Source organism: Acipenser ruthenus, chromosome 40 (genome assembly GCF_902713425.1).
Source record: "Acipenser ruthenus chromosome 40, fAciRut3.2 maternal haplotype, whole genome shotgun sequence".
Lineage (NCBI taxonomy): Eukaryota > Metazoa > Chordata > Actinopteri > Acipenseriformes > Acipenseridae > Acipenser > Acipenser ruthenus.
The window spans coordinates 5,201,699-5,225,967 of NC_081228.1; the positions used below are offsets into that span (position 1 = coordinate 5,201,699).

General features: G+C 41.2%; 1 protein-coding gene across 3 annotated transcripts in view; it reads left to right on the top strand.

The window, feature by feature from the left end:
• LOC117397461 (galactosylgalactosylxylosylprotein 3-beta-glucuronosyltransferase 1) overlaps window positions 1-21,015 on the top strand; it is a 54,416-nt gene extending 33,401 nt beyond the window's left edge. For 2 of the 3 annotated variants that reach the window (XM_059010224.1, XM_059010226.1), the window contains 6 exons: window positions 5,484-5,667; window positions 6,393-6,535; window positions 7,730-8,238; window positions 16,994-17,290; window positions 20,142-20,245; window positions 20,886-21,015. In XM_059010224.1, the coding sequence (XP_058866207.1) occupies window positions 6,424-6,535; window positions 7,730-8,238; window positions 16,994-17,290; window positions 20,142-20,228 (1,005 nt within the window). In that variant the 5' untranslated portion in view covers window positions 5,484-5,667; window positions 6,393-6,423 and the 3' untranslated portion in view covers window positions 20,229-20,245; window positions 20,886-21,015. Of the gene's footprint in view, window positions 1-2,955; window positions 3,037-5,483; window positions 5,668-6,392; window positions 6,536-7,729; window positions 8,239-16,993; window positions 17,291-20,141; window positions 20,246-20,885 lie in introns of all 3 variants that reach the window. The other variant, XM_059010225.1, reaches the window with a different exon arrangement.
• The last annotated feature ends 3,254 nt before the right edge of the window (window positions 21,016-24,269 follow it).

The following is a 24,269-nucleotide window of genomic DNA, read 5'->3' on the forward strand; positions in this document are numbered from 1 at the left end:
TTAAGACATTATTCACAGTATTCTGAGAATAACAGCACAGTATATCTATCAGTCTGTCTATCATGATAGAGTCTATTCTACTGTAGAACGCAGCAACACATTATTTCATCACAAACAGTAAACAATAATTACCTGTAGAATTCAGATTTTTAGCGTTGGGTGTTGGGACCCCATTGGAGAGAGAGAGAGAGAAAGAGCATCATAATGTAGTACAAAGAGCTACATTTGACAGCTATGCCGTTCCAGTCCCAATGCATCTCATTCAATGCCACGCAAATGTAAAATTGAAGAACAGCCACTTCTGATCACTCAGGGATTTTTTTTTTTCTTTTCATTCCTTAGCTACCTGCCGCTTGACGAAAGCCTTTCAGGGGATCTAGAAATAAATCCAATTCAAAGTAGTTGACAGGAGGCCTTTCCAGCTATCGGTTCAGAATGAGACACCTCTGAAAAAGGGCTTTTAATCTCCCATCAGTGCAGAGGCTGCTTCTCACAAGACAGTGCAGCGCTGATCAATCAAGAAAACTGCTTAGCACAAATGGCTTCCTTAACTTTCCAAAAGCAATCCCCTTCTAAATCATGGCTCTTGTAAAGGCACTTGCAGGTTTTTATTAACTTATTAAACAGGAATAAATTGTCCAATGTCATGGATCCCAGCATAAAAGTTAGGAATCCAATGTAGGCCTATACTCCAGCCGACAAAGCCAATAGCTGACGAATGGAAAGTTCTGTACTGGTGTGCAGGACGAATGGAAAGTTCTGTACTGGTGTGCAGGACGAATGGAAAGTTCTGTACTGGTGTGCAGGACGAATGGAAAGTTCTGTACTGGTGTGCAGGACGAATGGAAAGTTCTGTACTGGTGTGCAGGTCGGTTCAAGTGAATGGGCCACTGGTTTGCTTATTTTACCCCAGTACTCACCAACTGCAGGTTTAAGTTTCATTGTATCACTTTTGTTGAGTTGTTCATCTATTAAAAACGTTTCTAGAGATACAAGCTTTCACTGTGTTATATTCAGTCTTGCTCTAACTAACTGCTGACCAGCAGGTCCATTGTTGATCAATACCTTAATACGCTTCTTAATTCTAAGTCAAGTAGACAATCATTTTGGCAGATGTATTCTTGACTTAAGTACATTTCAGTTATGGTTTTAAAAAGTACCAAATAACATAGATAAATTATTCAGTGCCAGCACTGCATAAAACAAAAAAAGAACATCACTTATCACTTATCTTTACCAACATGGTGCCCAATACATTTTTATATAACCCTGAGTATCGAAAGAGTTGCTTTAATCCCCTGTGCCTTTGCTGATGTTAATAACATTAAGACAAGATTAGTGTTCTACAGCATGCACAGGGCAGCAGGATGATAGATGGAGGAGCTATAGAGTGTGGGATTCGATTTCAGATCCATGGCACAGGTCTATATCGGACTGTGTTTATCTCTTCCGATCTGTCTACCTCGTTACTCAGGTCAGTGTGTCTGTATGTCTGTGTGTGTGTCTGTGTGTGAGTCTGTGTGTGTGTGTGTGTGTGTGTGTGTGTGTGTGTGTGTGTGTGTGTGTGTGTGTGTGTGTGTGTGTGTGTGTGTGTTGAATACTCAATCACTAGGAGGCACACCGGACCCATCCTCTAAATGTAAAAAGAAATCCTCTGTTAAAAAAAATAATAATAATCTTATTTTAACACGGCAGTGTCCCACAGTGTGCCGTGTAATGTCTTGGTGTTTTCTATAGTTAAGTCTTCTGTGTGCAGATCAATATGTTTACTGTACATTCCCCAAAGGCAGTAGAAACACACACTTCCAACTTCCCCTCCTTTGAAAGTACTCTGTGGGCCAAATATCCATGCTGTCACTGCTACATCTCCTAAAATGCAGCGCTAAAATGCTGATAATTAAACAATCTCTTACTCTGCTTCAACGCAAGAAACTAATTACAAAGGGCTGTCTGTTTTTTCTCCACCTTGTACCCACCTTACCTTATTCACATTACCACTGATTTTAGATTCAAACCAGAGATTTTACATAAAACACACATGCAAAATTAAAACAAATTCAAAATGACCCAAAAAGGATTGAAACAGCACCGCCTTGGAGAATTCCTTGTTAGGCTGGCGTCTCGGCTAAATGAACCCAGCCTGTGGCTTGACCTTCCAGTGCCTCTCTAATCCAGCGTTAACCGCCTTGCAGAACACTTCATGCTTGGCAACGCATTGCACCCACTTGTCCTCTTATCTGTATAAGAAGGGCTTAGGCTGTCCCTTTGGAAGATTCACAAACTCCTCAGCCGCATCCCACAGTCGGAATGTCAACACATCAGCCAGTGGGAACCGTCAAGGAAGGACAGCTGAGGAATGACACATCACTGTTTTTATTTATTTATTTACGGGAGAAGGTGCATTGATGGCTGCATGTCTATGAGTATTTGAGTTGGCTTATGAAGAAAAGGCATTCCATGTGACAATTCTTTGTAAAACGTTTTTTTCATGAAAAACCATATGTGTGAAATGTTTGTCTTAGCAGGAACCTACCCCTTTTGTTTCAGCAATGAGCCACTGAAGGTTACAAGCCTATTTTCTAATAAGACCTTTGCCCTCCCTTAAGGTTAAAGTTCAGTTTGGAAATTGACATGTACAACAGATCAAGTGAAAACCTGTTGTTGTTTTTTTTTTACAGCAAAATAACCTTCTAGTGCACTTGAGCTTCAAGCAATGTGTCTCTCCCTAATGTAATGGCTTGCATATTCTTTTTAATAATTTTAGGTACCGAGCCGCTTCCTAATAGCGTGACTGGAAAAAGGTCATTTTTATTTTATACTGTTGCATCAAAAGATTAATAAAGGCAGCGCATAAGAAGGCCCAGTGTTGGTTTGAAAAGTTTATTTTTAGAAAATGAATTAGGGCTGGAAAATTGAACCTAATAATTTAATAACCACCTCCATCTTTGGCAACAGGTAGACCTTCCAATGGATGCGCCCTTCCAATGGAGTCTGGAGAAATTGGCCAGAACAGTCTGGACTGGAAACTTCTCTTTTGTAAGACAAATGTTTCCAGCAGAATAGTGTAAAAGATTGAGTTTCCTGTTCGGGCCACTCGTCGACACAGGAGAAAAGAATAATTAGCTAGAGGGACCTTGAGAGGCAGGGCTGGATAGCAGAGGCTACCTTTGTTGTCTCTTATTTGATTCTTCTGTTATAATCACATTATAGACACTCAAAACCTAACCAGGTGCTCATGAATAAAGGCTGAGCGCAATTTAAGCAGCCCCTTTCCTCTGTGCCGAAACAAGTGGCTCTGTTTTCAAGCAGCTGGCAATTAGAGTCAGATTGAATTCGCTTGTTGCTGATTTCCATGCAGAGGTCAAAGAATGGAAGCACAAAGGCTCTGCTGCCCACAGGATCAGGTGTTAAACACGTCTTCAGAGTTGGAGGATCTTATTGCTCCTTCCACTCCTACTCCAGCCCTGTTTGGGGCTTCTTATTGAACTTGTGTATTCTATACTACACCACTAGTCAGTCAAACTATTTAGATTGAACTAAACATGCAACAGGGTAGTCGTGGGGTGACGTTAACCTCCGCAATGCATTCAGCAGGTTATGGATTCACACATTGATGTTGCCTGTAGAAAAGTGGACAGCACTTTATATTAAGTGTCTCTAACTACGGTGTATTTACATAGTAGTTACTTAGTGAATGCATGTGTACTTGTACATATTACAATGTTATTATGGATAGTTACAATGTACTTAACATGTAAATCGTTTTGCACGATATATGGAAGTACACAAATGTATCAGAAAAGGGTTAGGTTTAGAGTTGGGTTAAGGGTTAAGGTTAGAATTAGGCTTAGGGTTATATCATGCAAAAAAAAACGTACACATTAAGTACATTGTAACTACGGTAACACTTAAGTTTAGGGATCCGTTATAAATGGTTATAAACAATAGCAAATATAGATAGATAGATAGATAGATAGATAGATAGATAGATAGATAGATAGATAGATAGATAGATAGAATGGCAAAAGTGTATAATAACTGTATTGCAAAAACAAAGTAACCTCAAACAATTGGTGAGACAAACATATAAAGACAGACACAGAGGCATAGAAAGACAAACAGACCTGAAAAGACAGACAGACAGACAGACTAAATCCGTTATAAGCAATTATAAACAATAGCCAAAAATTGCAAGTGTATGGTAACACTTTATATTAAGGTGTTGCTTATTAATGTTTTATAAATGGTTATAAACCATCAATACTGCTTTATTAATGCTCTATAGCATAGTTATTAAGCATATATAAAATATTTATAAAATGCTAATAAGCAGCACCTTAATATACAGTGTTACCAAATTGCATACTAATAGTCTTATTATTTCTAATCATATTCTATAATTGCTAATAGCATAATTAATAACATGTTTATGGATTGTTTATAATCACTTATATCAGATCCCTAAACTAAAGAGCTACCGTAACTACTATGCAGATACAAAGTATTTCGAGGCACTGAATATAAAGTGTTACCCAAAAGGGCTTCTTGTTGAGCTTATCTTCATTTTCACAGCTTTACTGAGATGCAAAGAATCCCAGGAAGATAAGGAATGACAAAGTCCTTTAATCTCAAAGAGACCACTCTCAGGGTTTATCTTTTTTTAATCAAGAATTCATTTCATTGAATCTGACGAGTTCTCATTTCCAGACGTAGTCTTTCTGCATAATTTTTTTTTTATAAATGTACTGTTTTTCAAGTTTCTTGAATTATTTGTAATTCATCTGGTTTAATTTTATATTTAAATGTAAATGTATTTTATTTATGTAGCAGCTTTCATACTACAGTATCTCGAAGCGCTTTACAGGTCAGTTAAAACAGAAAGAAGTATTCAATGTCAAGAAGTAGTAACAATTACAAAATAACAGAAAAGAAATATACTAATGATAATATCAATAAATAATAACAATACAACATCTATTGAATACTATATGATTTACAACTATAGACAGAGATACAGTACAGTTTTTACCATCTTCCCATAAGCTATTGCTAAAATAATCAAATAAGGAATGGAAAAGGCATTAGACTGTATAGTTCAGGTGACCGTAACTGTAAATGCTGCTTCAATTCAAACCACCATTCCGATTGTTATAGAAATTAAGGCAGAAAATAGTGCTCTGTTTATTGAAAAAAGAAAAAAGAACAGAATTTTTGGAAATACATGAATACTGTATGAAAGTATGTTCCGGTGATTGATTTGGATCAGTGATTAAACACAGTTTGAGCGATAACATTCGAGGTCCTTTACCAGAGATTAATGAACTCGTACTGTATTGATCAGTCAGGTTAAAGGAAATCTTTGATCCATTTTCTAATTGCTTTGATATATGTTGTAGGTACAGTACTGTTTACAGCACCTTGCTGGTCAGAAGGACTGCTTGGAAACCCATTGTTTAAGGAGTTGCCCCTTTTCTTTTTTTCAGGATCTCATTGGGGAGGCCAGGAACTGTATCATAGTGCAGTAGCATTAGTGCTCACTCATGATTTCCCTTGATGGATGATGGCCTGTTGAGTCCTCTTGCAGCTCCTCTTCTTATCTCTAGACCTCTATGTGCAGCCCCTGCACTGTCTATCCTTGGTGCTGCCATGAACAGGTTATAACCATAGGTAAGGAAATATCAGAGTGGACACTTAGGGGAAATACTGTATCTCTTTCACAGTTATCACAGATTTCACGATTGCCGTGTAATATGTAGTTCCTCGTAAAAATTCCCAATTCTGAAATAATAGGGTAAATGTACATAAACATTTGTTTTTTCACTTAAAAATAAATACAGCAAACATTTCCCTTCGTGACACACTACCTGTTACACTGCATTTATGAACCTGGCAGTCGGTTTAGTTTGCTTCCGGTAAATGATTGAACACACTGCGCAATTTCTTTAGAATGTCTTCAACGAAAAAGACACCAGCTGCATCAAAGATGGGATATATTTCTGCTAATGATCGCTCTGTCCAGTACAGGAAGGGCACATTCCACGTGTCTGTTGTTATTTATAAATGCATTTATATCTGGCTTGATAATTCGCTGATGGTGAAATTAGAATGTCTTTAAAAGTTGTACATAAAAACGAAATCATCTACAACTTAGCATTCAGGTAAGCATTTCAACAGTCAGGAACATTTGTTGTATAATACCTCTAGAGAAAATTCATTTTGAATGTGACAGCGCTATTTTTTTTCCTGCGTTAATAAATATTATATTTAATCTTGAAATATCTTGAAATACTTATTTTTAGACCATGAAATGCAGTGAGATAAGCCACTTTTACCATGATACCAATACAGCCCTACTTCCGTTTGAGTGTGATTGCTTTGCTTTGCTGTTCCAGGTAATGAAGAGGTTTAGGTCCAGCCCTGGAGATGCCGAAGAGAAGAGATATCCTGGCCATCGTGTTGATAGTGTTACCCTGGACTTTACTGATCACAGTCTGGCACCAAAACGCCATTGCCCCGCTGCTAGCAATCCGAAAGGGTAAGAGCTGAACTGATTCAACACCTCTTGATTTTCATTGGCATGTCACATTCTTTTTTTTCTGGGTCTATCCAATTAATTAAAAAGACAGCTGTATTGATTTTTTTTTGTTTGTTTTTGTTTAAGATACGTTTGAAGGACAAAGTCCATAGTTTTAAATCTCAGAAAGATATTTTTCAAGACCTTTCTGTTTACTGCAGGTGTGTTCAGTATTGCCATTGTTTAGATCAACTGAATGGACCCCAGCAATGTTAAAAAAATGTTGAGCTGATATAATTCTGAAGAAGCTCATTCACAGATCAATTCACAGATCTGTTCAAACCAATGCAGCCAGAGAATCTCAACATAAGCCTTATTGTTTGAGATCTTTTAATTACAGCCATACACAGATTACAATGAAAATACCCTTACAGAAAAGTACCATTATAATACCACTAAATAACCATTAACAGGCAACAACATAATCATCAGAAATGACAAATGAGTTGGAACAAATATTGCAAAGTGGTCCTGATTCAGAACCACACCAGTAATCAGTTTTAAAAAAACTGGTAAAAAAAGGATAATGGTTGTGGTATGTAATGTGTTGAAAGGATACAGTTTTGGAGAATACATTACACTAAGTATCCCACAATACACTGTAATAACACAGTAATTATACAGAAGGCTGTGTAGTTACAATGCAGCAACGGTGGAAAGAGTTGTACAATGATATAACAAGTTTAGGAGTTTCAATGTGCCAGTATATAGACCCACCACTGTTTAGATAGTTAAAACCCCAGTAAACGCTCAGCAATTACAGTAAATTCAAGAAGCTCTCCTTTGGTTTCATAGCCCAATCATGATGCATCTATTTACTGCACCTGTTTCGAAAACGTTTAAGATGTGTGTAGTATGCTGTCGCTAGCCGTGCCAGTACATTTATAGTTTAAGATGTGTTTAGAGTATGCTGTCGCTAGCCATGCCAGTACATTTATAGTTTAAGATGTGTTTAGAGTATGCTGAGTATACATTTATAGATCATGCTTTCCCCCCCACAGCATGTCATCACCTAGTAAAAGAATTGTTTATCATGCCAGAGAGGCTTGGGGTACGACGGCACCAACTAGCAGGTACAAGACTTTGTTGGTCACAGTGTGGAATACAGGGCAGCGGTCTGTGTGTTAACGCGTTAATTGCCTTCGGTTTTTGCAGATGATGGAAGTGACGCCCGTCGGGACGCGGGCCAGGGCTCTGACTCGAAGGAGTATTGCTCCTCGGACAAGGATATAGTGGAGGTGGTGCGGACTGAGTATGTGTACACCAGGCCCCCGCCCTGGTCGGACGTGCTGCCCACCATCCACGTCATCACGCCCACGTACAGCCGCCCGGTGCAGAAGGCGGAGCTGACACGGCTGGCCAACACATTCCTCCATGTGACCAACCTGCACTGGATCCTGGTGGAGGATTCCCAGAGGAGGACAGCGCTTGTGACCCGGCTGCTCCACGAGACGGGCCTCAACTACACGCACTTGAACGTGGAGACGCCCAGGAACTACAAGCTGAGGGGCGACATGAGGGACCCTCGCATTCCCCGCGGCACCATGCAGAGGAACCTGGCCTTGCGTTGGCTACGAGAGACCTGCAACGCCAACCAGTCCCTACCCGCGATCGTCTACTTTGCAGATGATGACAATACGTACAGCCTGGAGGTGTTTGAGGAGGTGGGTCTCCAGTTTCAGACACAAAGCTCTATAGCTGTATGGTACTTAAATACAACAAGAGATGTAATGACGTGTCATTTGAGAAAGGGGACCGTGGAATGATGTCTGCTATAATAAGATACCCTAGTACATTACACATGCCATAATAATGTTTTATAAACCCCCCCCTACAACAAAGGTTGTACTCAGGGATTACTATTTAAAAACAAGTAAGTGCTGTTGTTTTACCTTTATAGGAATTATGTTCTATATTCAATGCACCAGATGACATCTATACACAAGGTGAAACTGGAATCTTGGGAAACACTTCGCATTGTGTCTCTAATACATAGTAGTTACTTAGTAGATACATGTTACAATAATTACAATGTTATTATGCATAGTTACAATGGACTTAATGTGTAATTGTTTTTTGCACAATTTAACCCCTTTCTGATACAACTGTGTACTTACATATATCATGCAAAAAGATTTACACATTAACTACATTGTGATTGTGCATAATAACATTGCAATTATGTGTAACACACATGTATTTACTAAGTAACTACTATGTAAATACACGGTAATTAGAGACACTTAATATAAAGTGTTACTGAACCAAATCTTGTCAAACCCTTAACAGTGATTCCTAATTGATTTCTCGTACATGGTGTAAAATGTTAAAAAGTCATCTTAAAAGGCGTATACTGCAGTTAAAAATTGAGCAAGTAAGGCATTTAAATGACATGAATACAAATCTATAAATCCAGCGGACTGAATTTTCTGCTCCCCCCTTATTAAGTATCTCAGATTAGGAGGGTAACAGGGTCCGATGCGTCTCAGCTGATGCAGGGAACAGATTATTTGAATCTGCATTTCCCCGTGGGCGGGTAGTCAGCATGATGTGTCAAAGAAGCCAAATAGAGCTGAGCTGCCAATTTCAGAAAGCCCTGGAATCCATAATTATTACTTTACCTCAATTACAGACAGTAGCCAGGGAGTCATGAAAAAGCACACTTACAAGGTCGCGTGGCCTATAATCACCATTTAAAAACCATCTATAATTTCACCTTTATCACCATATGGACAGGGGTGGGTTTTAGTGCTTTTGAGACATGGTGCTCATTAAAGTAAAAGAACCAATAAATAATAATGTCATTCTTCATGTTTATGGTGCTGTCGTTACCCTTCCACTGCAATCATTAAGAAAAGGTCACTCTTGCGTTTTCTTTACCTAACCTTCCACCAGGTTTTATTGGCCGGTAAAGTGGATTCTATCAGTAGATGAGGAAAGACGTGTCCATCAGATTTCTGAACGCTAAACGTGATACTCTTAACTAGCATTAGCCAGCTTTGAACTCGCATTGACGTAACTAGCACATTCGCATGCATGCAACTTATCTTAATGGTACAGACTAATGACAGCCACTTTGCAATCTGAAAATGCGGCTCATGTTAGCTGATCTCTCAGGAGCAAACTGGAGCCATTCAGTGTTAATAACATCAGTCCATCGATAGCCGTGTCTGCAGCCACGGGGCTGTATTGGAAAACGTCACCCCTCTCGCTCCCCATCTCACCCCATGGGTAAAGCAACCACACAACTGCTCACGTGAACAGAATCAATCAGGATTTTAATTACTATGTATTGATGCAGCCTATCATAAGAAAAACAGCAGGTTCGGCAAACCTACAAGCCTACAGCGAAGGCACAAAAGTTTAGCATCACCCTATAGAATGAATTCATTTTGCTTCATAAAGTCGAGTGAAACCTGCTGAACAATGTTATGTTAACATATTGAATTACACATCGTTTTGTAGTTTTCCATATACTTAAGGAAAAACTGACAAAAATTGAAAAATGTGACATGAAATGCTGTACTACTATTATGGCTTCCGGTAGACTTTTGTGATATCATTTTGTAGTTTATTTGATTACAGAATGTTAAATATGAGATCTAAATTATGTTCATATAGTTATTTATTTATTTGATTTTTTTAAATTATGTCTCAATCCTAAAATTCTAGGTGATGCAAAACTTTTGGCCATAGCTTAGATTGCAACTGTGTGATCAGGGAGCTCTGCTTTATTACCAGTGGAACCTGAATTAGCCACAGATAAAGTGAACAATCGTTTGCCTTATGTGTCTACTCTGGACACCTCTCAGTGATAACACAAACTGAGAAGTAAGCTATTGCAGATCCCCATGGTGTACACTCAGCACTTTCTATTGTTAAGGGTTTAATGAGCAGCCTGTCAAGTATATCAGGGAACAGTTCAAATACAAAATGCATGCTCTGTATGCCAGCCTTACACCATGTTTTATTAAGAGCCATATAACAAGAATTGTCTTTGGATCTGTGCCCTCGTAGCCTGGAACAGCGTGAGCTCGGTGTTATTCAGAGCACATGCGTCGCTCAGACCACAGACACAGAATAAAAAGGCCCTTATGTCCAAATTATATCCTAAACGATGTTTGGTCCTATCATTTTTAATAAGACCCCCTCCATTCTGAAAGGAACAAATCAAAATGGCACATCAAATATGCATATTTTTCTGTTTAGAACTGTACACCACAGAGCTGAACTGATCAATTATTCAAATTGTGTTTTTAAAAAATGCTTATGTTGCCAATGAAAACAGTGAGATTATTGACTTCCTGTCAGCTTGTTGCTCCGTCCTTATTAAATCGTGGGCTTCAATGCAATTTGTTTAGTGTGCTTCGTTTTATTTTATAGTACGACGGGGAAGTGGAAAATGTGTCAACCCTTTTAACGCTACTTAGCTCAATCCAGACGGTTGTCATGCTGATGCGCTGGGGAGGCCGCACTTTGGTTGATCCCCGGAGCCAGCATCGCAGCCGTTGTGTGTGCTGATGCGCCAGGGAGGCAAAATAAGCTGATCCCTGGAGCCAGCATTACACTTCAGCCATTAACACCAGACAGAAGGATATCTACATCATCATATGGAAGGAAACGTAAATGGATGGAGACACATATGGATCACATTAGTTTACTGTAAAGCTACGTCTTAGTTGGTGCTTATCTTGGCGAGAGCCGAGTTCAAATCAGCATGAAGTTTTAACATCTACTCTCGTGTAATGGAAATCATGAAGATCTGGATACGTCCAGTGACTGCTGTGAATAGTGCAGCTGGCAACAAGGGAAAGACCTTGTGACAGCCTGGAGAGACAGCTGACAGGAGAAAAGAGACCCCATTGGGGCTGGTAAGGGTTAGCTACCCTTGTCGGCAGTATCCAGCTCTGTGTTTACAGGATGCTGGAGACACCCGCCCAAGGCTTCTAAGAAATTAAAGAGAAAAATACCCCTAGAGTCTGCGAGAGCGGGGGCGGAAGATGACTCAACGTTGGACAACACGGTTAACGACTTAGGAACGGAAACGGATATGAGTATGGAGAGTACTTCACAAAAGACTAGTTCAAGATCTGCAGTTAACAAAGACATGGAACTCCAGGTTTGTGTCTGCGGCTGGAGCAAGGCGACAACGGTCAGGGGTTTGAAGATTCATCAAGGGAGAATGAAATGCTTGAGGGAGAAGGGACAAGGGCCTCGCATTGATCAATACTTCTTACGAAGTCAGTCAAGTCAGTCGAATGAAATCCAGCGACAGGAAGCAAACCACAGTTCGCAGGATATCAGCACCCCTGTCATAGATGTGAGGAGGACTTGCATGGACACAGTTAGTGATGAACCTAATGATCCTTGTGAACCCGGTCAGACAAACCAGCATAAGAGAGAAAAGAACCTCAACGGGCACAAGCCTGGAGTTAAATGGCCAAGAGCTTGTGAGAAAACTGCATGGGACACAGTAAACACAGATCTCTGCGTTGCATTGGAAAGATTAAGTGGAACAGTTGAAAAGAAGCTGGATAAATTTGGGGACATCATCTACGCATATGGAAGTGAGAGGTTTGGAGTTGAAAAAAGGAAGGAAAAAGTACAAACTATTCCTGGAAAGTCTAGACGGCAGCAGGAGATTGAACGCTTAGTTAGAGAAAGGAGACAGCTGAGGAACCAATGGAGAAGAGCAGAACAAAGTCAGAAGGAGGGACTCAATCTCTTACAAAGGGTCATAAAAGATAAGCTTGCAACATTGCGCAGAGCTGAGCGCCTACGGAAACGCTACAAAAAGAAGGAGCGTGCGAGAGCTAACTTTTATAAAGACCCATTCAAATTTGTAAAGAAGTTATTCACCAGTGAGAAGAATGGCACACTAAAAGCATCTAAGGTTGAGCTGGAGAGATATTTGGAGGAAACACATACAGATTCAAAAAGGCAGGAGCCTATGTCAATTCCGTCAGACATCCCACCTATCAATCCACCAGAATACCAAATGGAGGACTGTGCACCTAAGTGGAAAGAAATAGAGCAAGCTGTGAAAAAAGCAAGGGCTTCATCATCTCCAGGGCCTAATGGAGTTCCGTACAGAGTGTACAAGAGTGCTTCAGGAGTTCTACGAATTCTGTGGAAATTGATGAAAGTGGCATGGGAAAAACAGGTTGTACCAAGAGCATGGCGCCGAGCAGGTGGAGTCTTTATACCTAAAGAAAAAGATTCTACAAGCATCAGTCAGTTTCGTCCCATTTCCCTATTAAACGTAGAAGGCAAGATTTTCTTCAGCATTATTGCTCAGAGATTGTCAGCTTACCTATTAAAGAACTGCTTCATTGACACTTCAATACAAAAAGCGGGCATTCCAGGTTTCCCAGGTTGCTTAGAACACATCAATGTGATCTGGCAACAAATTCAATCAGCTAAAAAGGAGAGGAAGGAGCTCCATGTGACATTCCTGGATTTGGCTAATGCATATGGTTCAGTGCCACATGAACTACTTTGGGCAGCATTTGATTTTTTCAGTGTACCGATGACAATAACAAATTTAGTGAAAGCCTATTTTGGAGATTTACAATTCAGTTTTTCAACTTCAGAATTCAGCACTACATGGCAATGCCTAGAGGTTGGAATAATGGCAGGATGCACCATTTCTCCACTGGCTTTTACCATGGCAATGGAAGTAATCATTAGGGCATCAAAATGGGTAGTAGGAGGAGAGCGCTTGGCTTCTGGAATGCGACTACCACCAATTCGAGCATACATGGATGACATGACAACCATGACTACAACAGTAGCCTGCACTAATCGATTATTGGGCAAATTAACCAATAACATTGAATGGGCACGAATGCAATTCAAGCCCACTAAATCAAGGAGCATCTCTATAATTAAAGGCAAAGTAGTAGATAAAACATTCTTCATTAATGGTGAGGCAATACCAACAGTGTCTGAGAAGCCAGTGAAGAGTCTTGGGAGATGGTACGACGGGGATCTAAAGGACACAGTTCGTGTGGGAGAAGTTAGACAACAAGCAGTGGAAGGGTTGAAGAGCATAGACAGCTGCGCTCTACCAGGTAAACTAAAACTCTGGTGCTTTCAGTTTGGTCTACTGCCGAGGTTGCTGTGGCCACTGACTGTGTACGAGGTTTCTTTGACAACAGTAGAGAAGCTGGAAGCTTTAATCAGTTCATACATCAGGAAATGGTTGGGAGTTCCACGCTGCCTCAGCAGAGTGGGACTTTATGGTAAAGGAATACTGCAGCTACCAGTCTCTGCTCTAACCGAGGAGTTTAAGTGCGCCAAGGTCAGACTGGAAATGACATTAGTAGAGTCACGCGATAAATGCGTAAGGGAGGCAGCACCTGTGTTGAAAACTGGAAGAAAGTGGGCGGCAAAGAAAGCTGTGGAAGATGCAAAGGCTGCCCTTCGAATTGGTGATATCATGGGGCAAGTTCAGCATGGAAGAGGGGGTCTTGGTTTCAGTTCAACTCCTCCTACATGGCACAAGGCGGCCCCAGCTCAAAGGAGGAAGCTGGTAGTCAATGAGGTGCAAAAGCAGGAGGAGAGGATGAGGTGTATAAAGGCCATTTCCCAGGCCAAACAGGGAGAATGGATGAGATGGGAGAGTGTGGAACAACGCAAGATTGGCTGGCAAGACCTATGGTCAATGGAACAGAGCAGGATCAGTTTCCTCATCAGGTCAACATATGATGTTCTCCCATCACCACAGAACCTAAACCTCTGGGTAGGAGAGGATCCCTCATGTCCTTTGTGTTCAACACCTGCAACATTAAGGCACATTTTGACAGGATGTAAGGTGGCTCTTAGCCAAGGACGGTTTACTTGGCGCCATGACCAGGTGCTGCGATGTTTGGCCTTAGCATTGGAAGACAAGCGTAACATGACCAATAAGTTGCCACCTGTTCCATCAAAACATTACACACAAAAGACAACATTCCTCCGCCCAGGAGAGCAACCACCAAGAAAAGGTGTTAAAACCAATCCTCGCCCAGGACAACTGGAAGCTGCTAGAGACTGGAATATGCTGGCAGATGTTGGTCAACGGCTTATTTTTCCACCTGAGATTGCCACCACTAACCTTCGACCAGATATTGTCTTGTGGTCTGGATCAGCACGCCTTGTTCACCTGGTAGAGTTAACAGTGCCATGGGAGGATGCTGTAGATGAGGCGTATGAGAGGAAGAAACTGCGGTATGCTCAACTAGCCACTGAAGCGGAACAGCGAGGATGGAGAGTTCGGGTTTACCCAGTGGAAGTGGGTTGTCGAGGATTTGTGGCACACTCTACAACCCGGTTTCTCAGAGACGTCGGATTCAGTGGCCAAGAGTTGCGTCGCACAGTGAAGAACTTATCTGAAGCAGCAGAGAGGAGCAGCAACTGGCTGTGGTTGAGACGGAAAGATTCTGGCTGGGGACAGGTAAGTAAGCTGGGCTGAGTTGAGTGGGGGACGGAGGGGGGTGATGCTGGGACGCCAGAATCACCGTCGAGCCCTCTTGAGGTGTCGTGGGCTAGTCGACGAAACACTGAGGATGGAAGGTGCCCACTTGAAAACCCCAGAGATGTACCCTACTTAGCTCAATCCAGACGGTTGTCATGCTGATGCGCTGGGGAGGCCGCACTTTGGTTGATCCCCGGAGCCAGCATCGCAGCCGTTGTGTGTGCTGATGCGCCAGGGAGGCAAAATAAGCTGATCCCTGGAGCCAGCATTACACTTCAGCCATTAACACCAGACAGAAGGATATCTACATCATCATATGGAAGGAAACGTAAATGGATGGAGACACATATGGATCACATTAGTTTACTGTAAAGCTACGTCTTAGTTGGTGCTTATCTTGGCGAGAGCCGAGTTCAAATCAGCATGAAGTTTTAACATCTACTCTCGTGTAATGGAAATCACGGGGCAAACTAACGAGCTGCTGTACATTTTACATCTGCACTTCCTTGAGGGCTGCCCGGTTCCAACACTTGTTTTCCTGAGATGCCTGTTTGTTAGGTTGCTGGTATTTAAATGAGGGTAGTTTGTTCTTTCAGGTTTCCTTGAATCCTCCCTGTGGCGCCCACAGAGTTTCTAGAATACAAATCTTGATCTTCAGCTGCTAGCTCTGTGACTTCATCTACAAAACAATTGAAGGAAGTTGCCACCAAATAACGGTGTCAGTTACACATTCCTTCTTTGGGTATTTTTATTAATGATCTAAACAGTGCTGTATCTTAATATCTCCACTCTTTAAATAAATTTGAATCCAGCTGGGTTTTTTTCACCCATTTATTGACCCACCTATTAGAATGATCATGTAGAATGAAATAAGGTTTCAAGCACCACCACTGTTTGGATCAGTAAAATAGATTGTGTGAACAGGTATCATTTCAAGATTGTCTTCTGGGTCTGATCCCTCCTCCTCCTCCTCCTCCGTTTGCTCAGTCATACAAACGTACAGTAGCTTATAACCCAACTGCTCTCTGTATGACTGGTAACATGAGGCCACTTGAGCCTGGCTGACGTGGAAACAGCTCATTTAGTCTTATCAAGGAGCCAAGGTGTTAATAAGCCACAGTTGGATTTTATTTTTTTTTTACATCATTTAACCCTGGACTAAAAATAAGTAATTGATGTTATCCATGGGGATTCCCCAGTACTGTAATGTGCTTTTTTTTTAAATCCAGCTGTAAAGTATTCAGTAAATGAACCCCTTAGTCGATATTACAGCAGCTGGTTTAGATAGAAGACAGGCATATCATCATCCACAAATCCTCTGCAAATCGACTACACATGATACCGAAAAAGAACACAAAATATTACAAGCAAAGCAGAAGATCGCTGTTAAGAGGCCATGACAATGTCATTGTCAGCAGTCTTCCACTGGAAGCCACATGATTATCTACACAGCTGCTTCATCTCATGGATGTAGGGGAAGAGAGTGCCATGGCTGTCATTATACATCTCTCTCACTCGCTCACACAAACCAACGACACATGCGCGATCTTTAGCCCACGAACAGCACTGCGAAGCACCACTGAGCACATGCAGCATGGAGGCATGTTGCTTGTAAGATAACTTAGACTTCTATGAGTGTGAGGGCATGTATGCTTGTTTTAGCGTAGCATGCAATTAGACAGGCAGAATTGTGACTCTCACATAACTCTAACACACCACTCCTGTTTCATTTAAACTTCACTAAAACTGATTTTAAACGCTCCCATCATAGTTTGATCATATATACAAAATCCCTGTAATAATTCATCATGCCTTAGAAAAAGAAAGAAAGAAATCAAGGAACAGGTTTCAGCAGGACGAATTGGAGCATTTGAGATTTTAAGAATGAGAAGTATGACTAGTTTAATACTTCTTCGAGTCAAGCCTGTAACCTGTTTATCTCCCCGCCCCTGACTCTACAGATGCGGTCGACGCGGAAGGTGTCAGTGTGGCCCGTGGCATTCGTGGGGGGCTTGCGCTACGAGTCCCCCAAGGTGAACGCTGCTGGGAAGGTCTACGGCTGGAAGACGGTCTTCGACCCCCACCGCCCGTTCGCCATCGACATGGCGGGCTTCGCTGTCAACCTCAGACTCATCCTGTTCAAGCCACAGGCCTACTTCAAGCTGCGTGGCGTCAAGGGGGGCTACCAAGAGAGCAGCCTTCTGAGAGAGCTGGTGACACTCAACGACCTCGAGCCCAAAGCTGCCAATTGCACTAAGGTACTGTAAGAGGGTTGGAAGTTAGGCATCGTTCATTTGAAGGAACAGTGCACTACAGTGGGACTCAGTTGCTGTTTCTATGGACAAGGAATCCATCCTTTTGTAACAGTTTTGAATGTGAAAATGTGTTAAGAGTTGTACTGTGGACTTGTGGGTCCAGTGGAAATATGTGATGTTTTATTTACTCACAAGGTAAGCTGGACAGGTTATGTCTATCAGCGTTTATTTTGTCATGATAATAATAGACCCACATTGTTGCCACCTTCTAGGGCGTGGTTATATCCATCTTCCAGGCATAGTAGGGCAGACCCCAAACAACAACAAGCGCTATATTGATTCCCACTCCACCTTCGGTAGAAAGTTAGTGCCGGATTCAAATCAGAAGGACATCAAGGAAAAGGTAGACGGTCTGTTTGAATGAGCCATGTTGTATTTCAATATTTCAATGATCTGAGAGCAGAAGGAAAAGAAATACATTTGCTTTAAAAAAGATGACATAATAGAATATTAAATATACATAAATGTTAGATACCGGTAAATACCCGTGGATATTTTGTGTACGTTATATAACCCCCAAAAATGATTTCTGCACACTTGAGCTGTATGAAAGGGGACGTCGCCTTGAATCAAGGGATTTCTTTAAGATGAATCTCTCTTTAAAACTTCACATTTGAAATGCTTACCAATGCTTGCTTGTCAAAAGCCTGACATTGTATAAGATATAAATTGGAGTGCCACAATGGTCTAGCACCCGGAGTTGAGGAGCTAAGGGCATGCTGTGACAGTTCTCATCTTCGTAATCTCCCTCTTCAGCTGAAAGTGTGACTATTAACCTCCTCTACACCCGTCTATCTACAAGAGACTGCTCCGCGGATTTCAAACGTGGCGATGCATAATTCATGGCGGTGGGTGAGATGAAAGAGGTGATCACAACGCTGCTTTAGAAGGATGAACAGGAGAAAATAAATTACAGAGCTTTTTTTTTTTTCAAGGGAAATATATTAAGAATTGGCTCTCCTAGTAACAGAGGGCATCAGTCTGAGTGGTACAGTTCTTCTCAATTGCAACGTGGGACCTTTCAAAAGGGAATTTTAGTCAAATGTATTCTTGTTTTGCTCTTTGAAGCAGTAACAAGACCCTGCTCACAATCAGTAAGCAAAAAACATTGAGCAAAAAGCAAAAAGCAAAGCATCAACAATCAAAAAGCATTGCTATCACAAAGGAATATAGAATCAGAAACTGACTCCTGTCCTTGTCTGCCTATGCAAGCAGCTTCATTTTGGTCTTGTTTGGGGAGCCTTCTCCCAATAGGTGTTGATCTCACAAGGGCTGCAAAACTGGATTTTAAACACTAAATACAAGTTTAGATTGTGTGTTCAATCAACAAGTATAGAGCTCAGCAAGTCTCTTAAAAACAATCACAATTAAAATAGCGGTTTTTGGTCTCAGTTCTCAAGAGGTAAAAGGTTAGGACATGAGTACACCTGCTGATCCATCTTCATTTGTATTCTGAAGGCTTGCTCATGCTTCAGTCTTGTGACCACTGGGGAATGGTCGTGCGACGCAGACAGCTAGGGTTGAGAAACAGAGCATGACTTGAGACAGATTCAAAATCACCCTCAGCACCTGCCATGCCATTGAAGTATGAACCAGCCTTCAGCCATGCAGAGTTTTTACTTGTGCAGGAGTTCTGATAAAGTCCTCTTGTGAATTAATCCATACTTTGTTCATAGTTATAAAAATGCTTTACACTACTCGGTTAGCATTATTATTATTAAAATATATATTTATATATACATATACACTGCTGTGCAAAAGTCTTAGACATGTTGCATTTTTTTACTCTGATGCATTATGAGCATCAGCAATTTACTCAAAGCCTTCACTAGTGTTTTCTATTATTATAACAACCTTGACTTGCATTAAGATGGAAAAACATTGAGTGAAATAACTCGCATCACTCGATTTTCAAGGTGTGGTATCCGAAGCATAATCAACAATTACAGAGAAACATCATCTGTAATTGACAAACCCAGGACTGGAAGCTGTCTAACAAGGATGAGCAATACTTGAAGATAATATCCTTAAGGAATAGAAAGAAGACAAACATTGAATTGACAAAAGAACTGGCAGAAGGCACAGATGTCGTTGTCCATCAAATCAACAGTATGAAGGTCACTCTTGAAATCAGGACTTAAAGGATGTGTTGCAGTAAGAATACCTCTGTTAAGAAAGGGGAACAAGACTAAAAGTCTAAAATATGTATGCTCTACCGTCCCAGGTAACACCACTAAGTACCCTAGTGTCTCCTACTTGCAATAACACCTGACAAATACTGTAAATAAACCCAGGTACCTCTCTCTCTCCCACACCCTTATTACAAACATTCCTATACAGATTATCAGGAGCCCATTTTTACACTGAGAGTATACATTCATTAACTAGTTTACCGGGTGAAGTTTAACGGTAAGAACACTAGAAACCTTCCAAAAGAATTCAATACTGGAGAAATATTGTTTATTCGGAGAAACACTTGAGAGTACGAAAGACCTTGCATTGATTATTGATTGGTTGCTAGGTTATAGTTTTGTAAAAAGTCTAGACTAGAGCATTGAACCTTGCCATGGTTTTACAGTAAACGCTGAGAATGGCTGAAGGGCTGACTCAACAAAAGCGGCTGCTCAAACAATTTCCATCTCACACTGAACTGTCCTTACTGTCCGTAATATACCTGGGGACCGTTTGTAGGGGCTGCTATTAGTGGTCCCAAAGACGCAGAGGGGATATAATTGTATTGTAGTAATGTATTTGTACACCCTATGGAGTCTTGTTTTTATTTTTTATTTTTCAGATACTTGTCTGGCACACCAGAACAGAGAAGCCAGTTTTAGTAAACGAGGGAAAGAAAGGATTCACAGACCCAAATATTGAAATCTGAAGCTGCGGATGTCACAGGTATGACATCAACCGAACTGCATGCTGGGAAGTGAAGCCGCGAAAAGCAAACTCACAAACAGAATGACGAATGCAACCCTTTAACCCGCTGTGAAAGAAAACAGAAGCATACCCGCAGTTGCAAGGAGCAACAGTGCCCCCTTGTGGCCACTGCAGGCGTGTGTTCTCCAGAGGCTATCTGTTCTGTCAGTCCCGGGGCTTCTTCATATTGAGAGAGAGAGAGAGAGAGAGAGAGAGAGAGAGAGAGAGAGAGAGAGAGAGAGAGAGAGAGAGAGAGAGAGAGAGAGAGAGAGAGAGAGAGAGAGAGAGAGAGAGAGAGAGAGAGAGAGAGAGAGAGAGAGAGAGAGAGAGAGAGAGAGAGAGAGAGAGAGAGCGTAGTTAGCCCAAACTGAGATGATTTAAATAACCCACAACACATATTCGTGTATGTGTTTGCTAATTAAATCATTTTATCAGTCTGGAGTGGTGCTGGGACATGAAGGCGATTTGATATTAAAAATCTGGTTTATATATTTTAGAGTGGCTGTATTAAGATATGCCAGTGTTTAGATTAAAACAGACTTCAAGATATTAAGGTAGAATGCAGTGAACGTCCAGCACAGCGCTGTATTAACACCTTCTGTTTGTACTTTTTTTGCAGACAATTGCCTTCCAGAAGATCGAAGATTTCTGAACCTGACCCACTCAATTCGCTGGAATCTTTTGGCACTGTATTAATCTACCTGGAAATGGGCCCTGCATTGCAAAAAACAATACATTAAAATAAACTTTAAAAAACCACGGACTAAATACATATAATATAAAAAAAGCACAGATAGTACGGTATGGCAATATTTGATTGCTTCTGGTATTGGATAATAAATAATAATCATATAATAATAATAATAACCTCAAGATGAAATCAAGTACAGTAAATCAAAGAGCGAGAGAAAGAGAGAAGGAGAGGACTGTCCTTTCTGCACCTGCATGGCATGCGACAGGAAGCAGAGGCCACCATGCAGCCTAATGCAAGGAGATGATGCAGAAACTGCGAAGGAATGGGAGGCTGGCATTCCAATCAGGAGACGAGGCTGCAGAGGGCCAATAGGAAACAGGTGCAAACCACCTGGGAGCGAAAGGATGATCCTGTGTGATTCTACCGTCCAAAAGAGGATAGGAGCATTTAAAAGGGCTCAAAAGTAACACCCAGACAGAAACAAAGCAAAGCAGCAAAGACACCCCACCCCATCCCCCCCCCAGAGGAAAACAAACTGAACGGGAAGGGCAACCAAAAGCCTCTCGTTTCTACAAATGGATATAAAAGGGAAGGATTATCTGAGTTTTACATACCTCTTTTTGCATTATGCCTGCTTTTGATTTGTTTAATGTTTACATGCATATTACTACGACTACTACTACTACTACTGCTACTGACTGTGCCCCCTGTGTTCACTGGAGATTCACAATCACTTTAGGAAATGTCATGAAGTGTGTAGCGCTGGTTACCTCTCCTTTCTCAAAGAGTAGCCCAATCGCAGGCATTTTGTAATCCTGAAATCCTGTGAAAGCACTTACAAGCTACTTATACATCAAAGCAGTGTTATTAAACCTGCCAGCATTTACCTCTAATAGGTTAGTCTGTAAATAATTAGAAAGTGGGAAACAATATCCTATTTTGTGGCATTCAAGCTAATATTTTAATCCGATAACTATTTAAATTGTATATAGACAAAGAGTATGTATTATTTCAAGATGTTCGGAGTAGCATTTTCTTTTTTTCAGGATGCAAAATGTTTCGCTTATCACTTTGACCAACACAATTTCCACACTGTGGGTTTAACTACAGAGGTGTTTCATTTTTATGTAACTGTCTGACATTAAATCCATTCATTCCAGCTAAGATCATAGAGTGGGAATTCACGTTATACAATGGACCAGCCCCAATAATCCTAGCCACACTGCAGCAGCTCAATAATGCATGGCTAACACATGCTGAAACCTTGTGACTGCCATTCCACTCCAGGTTTAACAGATAAAAGGAGATCATGAACTGCTTCAGGTCTGGATGGAGGCTTAATTGGTTCGATTAAACAATTCAGAATAAGGTTGGAACAAAGACCAGGAGTGGAAGACACAACTTTGGCCACCCTTGACCAAGGTCTAAAGTTTAAACTCTAAAGCAGGGCCGGTGTCCCTCCTGACTTTTGTTCCAACTGTGCTCTAAATGACTTAATTAGTCCAATAATTGGTCCAATTAAGTAATTTGGGACCAAGTTGGAACAAAAGCCAGGAGGGACCCCAGACCTCCAGGACTGGAATTGCCCACCCCAGCTCTAAAGAGTCAACCTTTTTCATAAACCACAGGTGGCCAACGTTGTTTCCTCCAGTCCTGGTCTTTGTTCCAACCCTGTTCTAAATTGTTTCACTGAACCAATTAAACCGCCATCCAGACCCTGAAGTCGCTCGTGATCTCATTTTACCTGTTGAACCTAGAGTTGTTATGTTAAAATCGTGAAATACACATTTCACCATCTGAAATAGGTATCTCCCATTACAGTCCCAAAACAACAGCAGCTTCAAATGTGTTTACAAGGTTTCAGAAAGGTGTGATCATGGACGTATGGTTTCAATTGAATGGAACATTTCTTCATTCACAGACTGTTGTCTCCGTGTCTTTTGTTCATTTGAGACTGCTGATCTTTCTCCACTGGTTTGATCCCCAAGGCAGGCACTAATAATCAAGTGTTTAACGCTGTGAAGTATGAAAGAGATGCCAGCTAAGGGGTCTTCAATGTGGAGACACTGCTGAACACCTGGGTAGATTAACATTGTGTTGTATTCCTGTCCGTTACTGGACTCTGTTACACACTTCATGACTTTAAGAGAGATTCCAACTAAACTTGAAAAAAAAAGAAGCACAATTTTAAGAAAATAACTGATTGTATTAACCTGAGCAGCACATTAAAATATGTTTTGGCTTGAAATCTCCCCCCCCCCCCCCCCCCTTTCCCCAAGGCCACCTTTCATTTTAATCTTGTTGCATTGATTTGATTGTATTACTTAACTGTACTTACTTTAGCAGTGCAGTGTCTGTGTATGGAGGTCAATGGAACAGAACGTTGTGTTACAGTGAGGACTCACCTGAATATGAACAGGAAGAGGCAGTCGTTTGTCTTACACTGGCTTAACTTCAAAGGGAGGTGATCGAAATTGCCGCTGTGGCCAAGTACCCATTGTTAAACACTCAGTATTATTACCTTTTCCACAGTATTAACAGCAGATGGTGCGTCCCTAATATAGGACGCACACCATTAACTTACATCAGTGCATTTAGTAACTAGATTGCACTTAGAACTAGACAATGATTCTACTGTACAGCAAGGACATATTTTAATGCCTCTCTGGGTGTTAAAACCAAATGACTGAATGGGAATTGTTTTGCCTTAGCCGTGAGTTTCCATCTCCGCGGCTACATGTATCAGTGCTGCCCCCTAGCAGCAGACTGGGGAATTGATTGAGTTCAAGCTCTATTAGGCTGCAGAGGCCTGCTGAAAAGCCAGCATCTCCCTTTTCAAAGTACAGTGTAACCCGACTGACTGCTCACTAATCAGTCAGCTGCTTACTTTACCTGTAAATTAACACCGTGTCCAGACGCCGCACATCACCCCTTAATACAATCTGATCTGCTCCACGGTGGTCCAGGGCATATTCCCAACACTGTTTCCCACAGTGAAGGCATAGCAAAGTGTAATAAAGCACAGTGAAAACATGGTGACGCATAAGTAAGCATTGTAGCGAATAGTGTGGTACGGTAGAGCACATTATTAAACATGGCAAACCAGGGTCAACTTTGTGAAACGTGTAGTTAAGCAAAGGAAGGAAAAGCATGGTAAACGCATGCAAAAATACTGGGCAAAAATACAGCGGTGAGCTTGTATAAGAGATAGAGGGAAATGTAAACTTGCACAAAATAGCGACCTAGCGTTCTGTGTCTCATTACACAAGTACAAGGTTACATTTGGATTTGGGTGCGTTATTTAAAAGG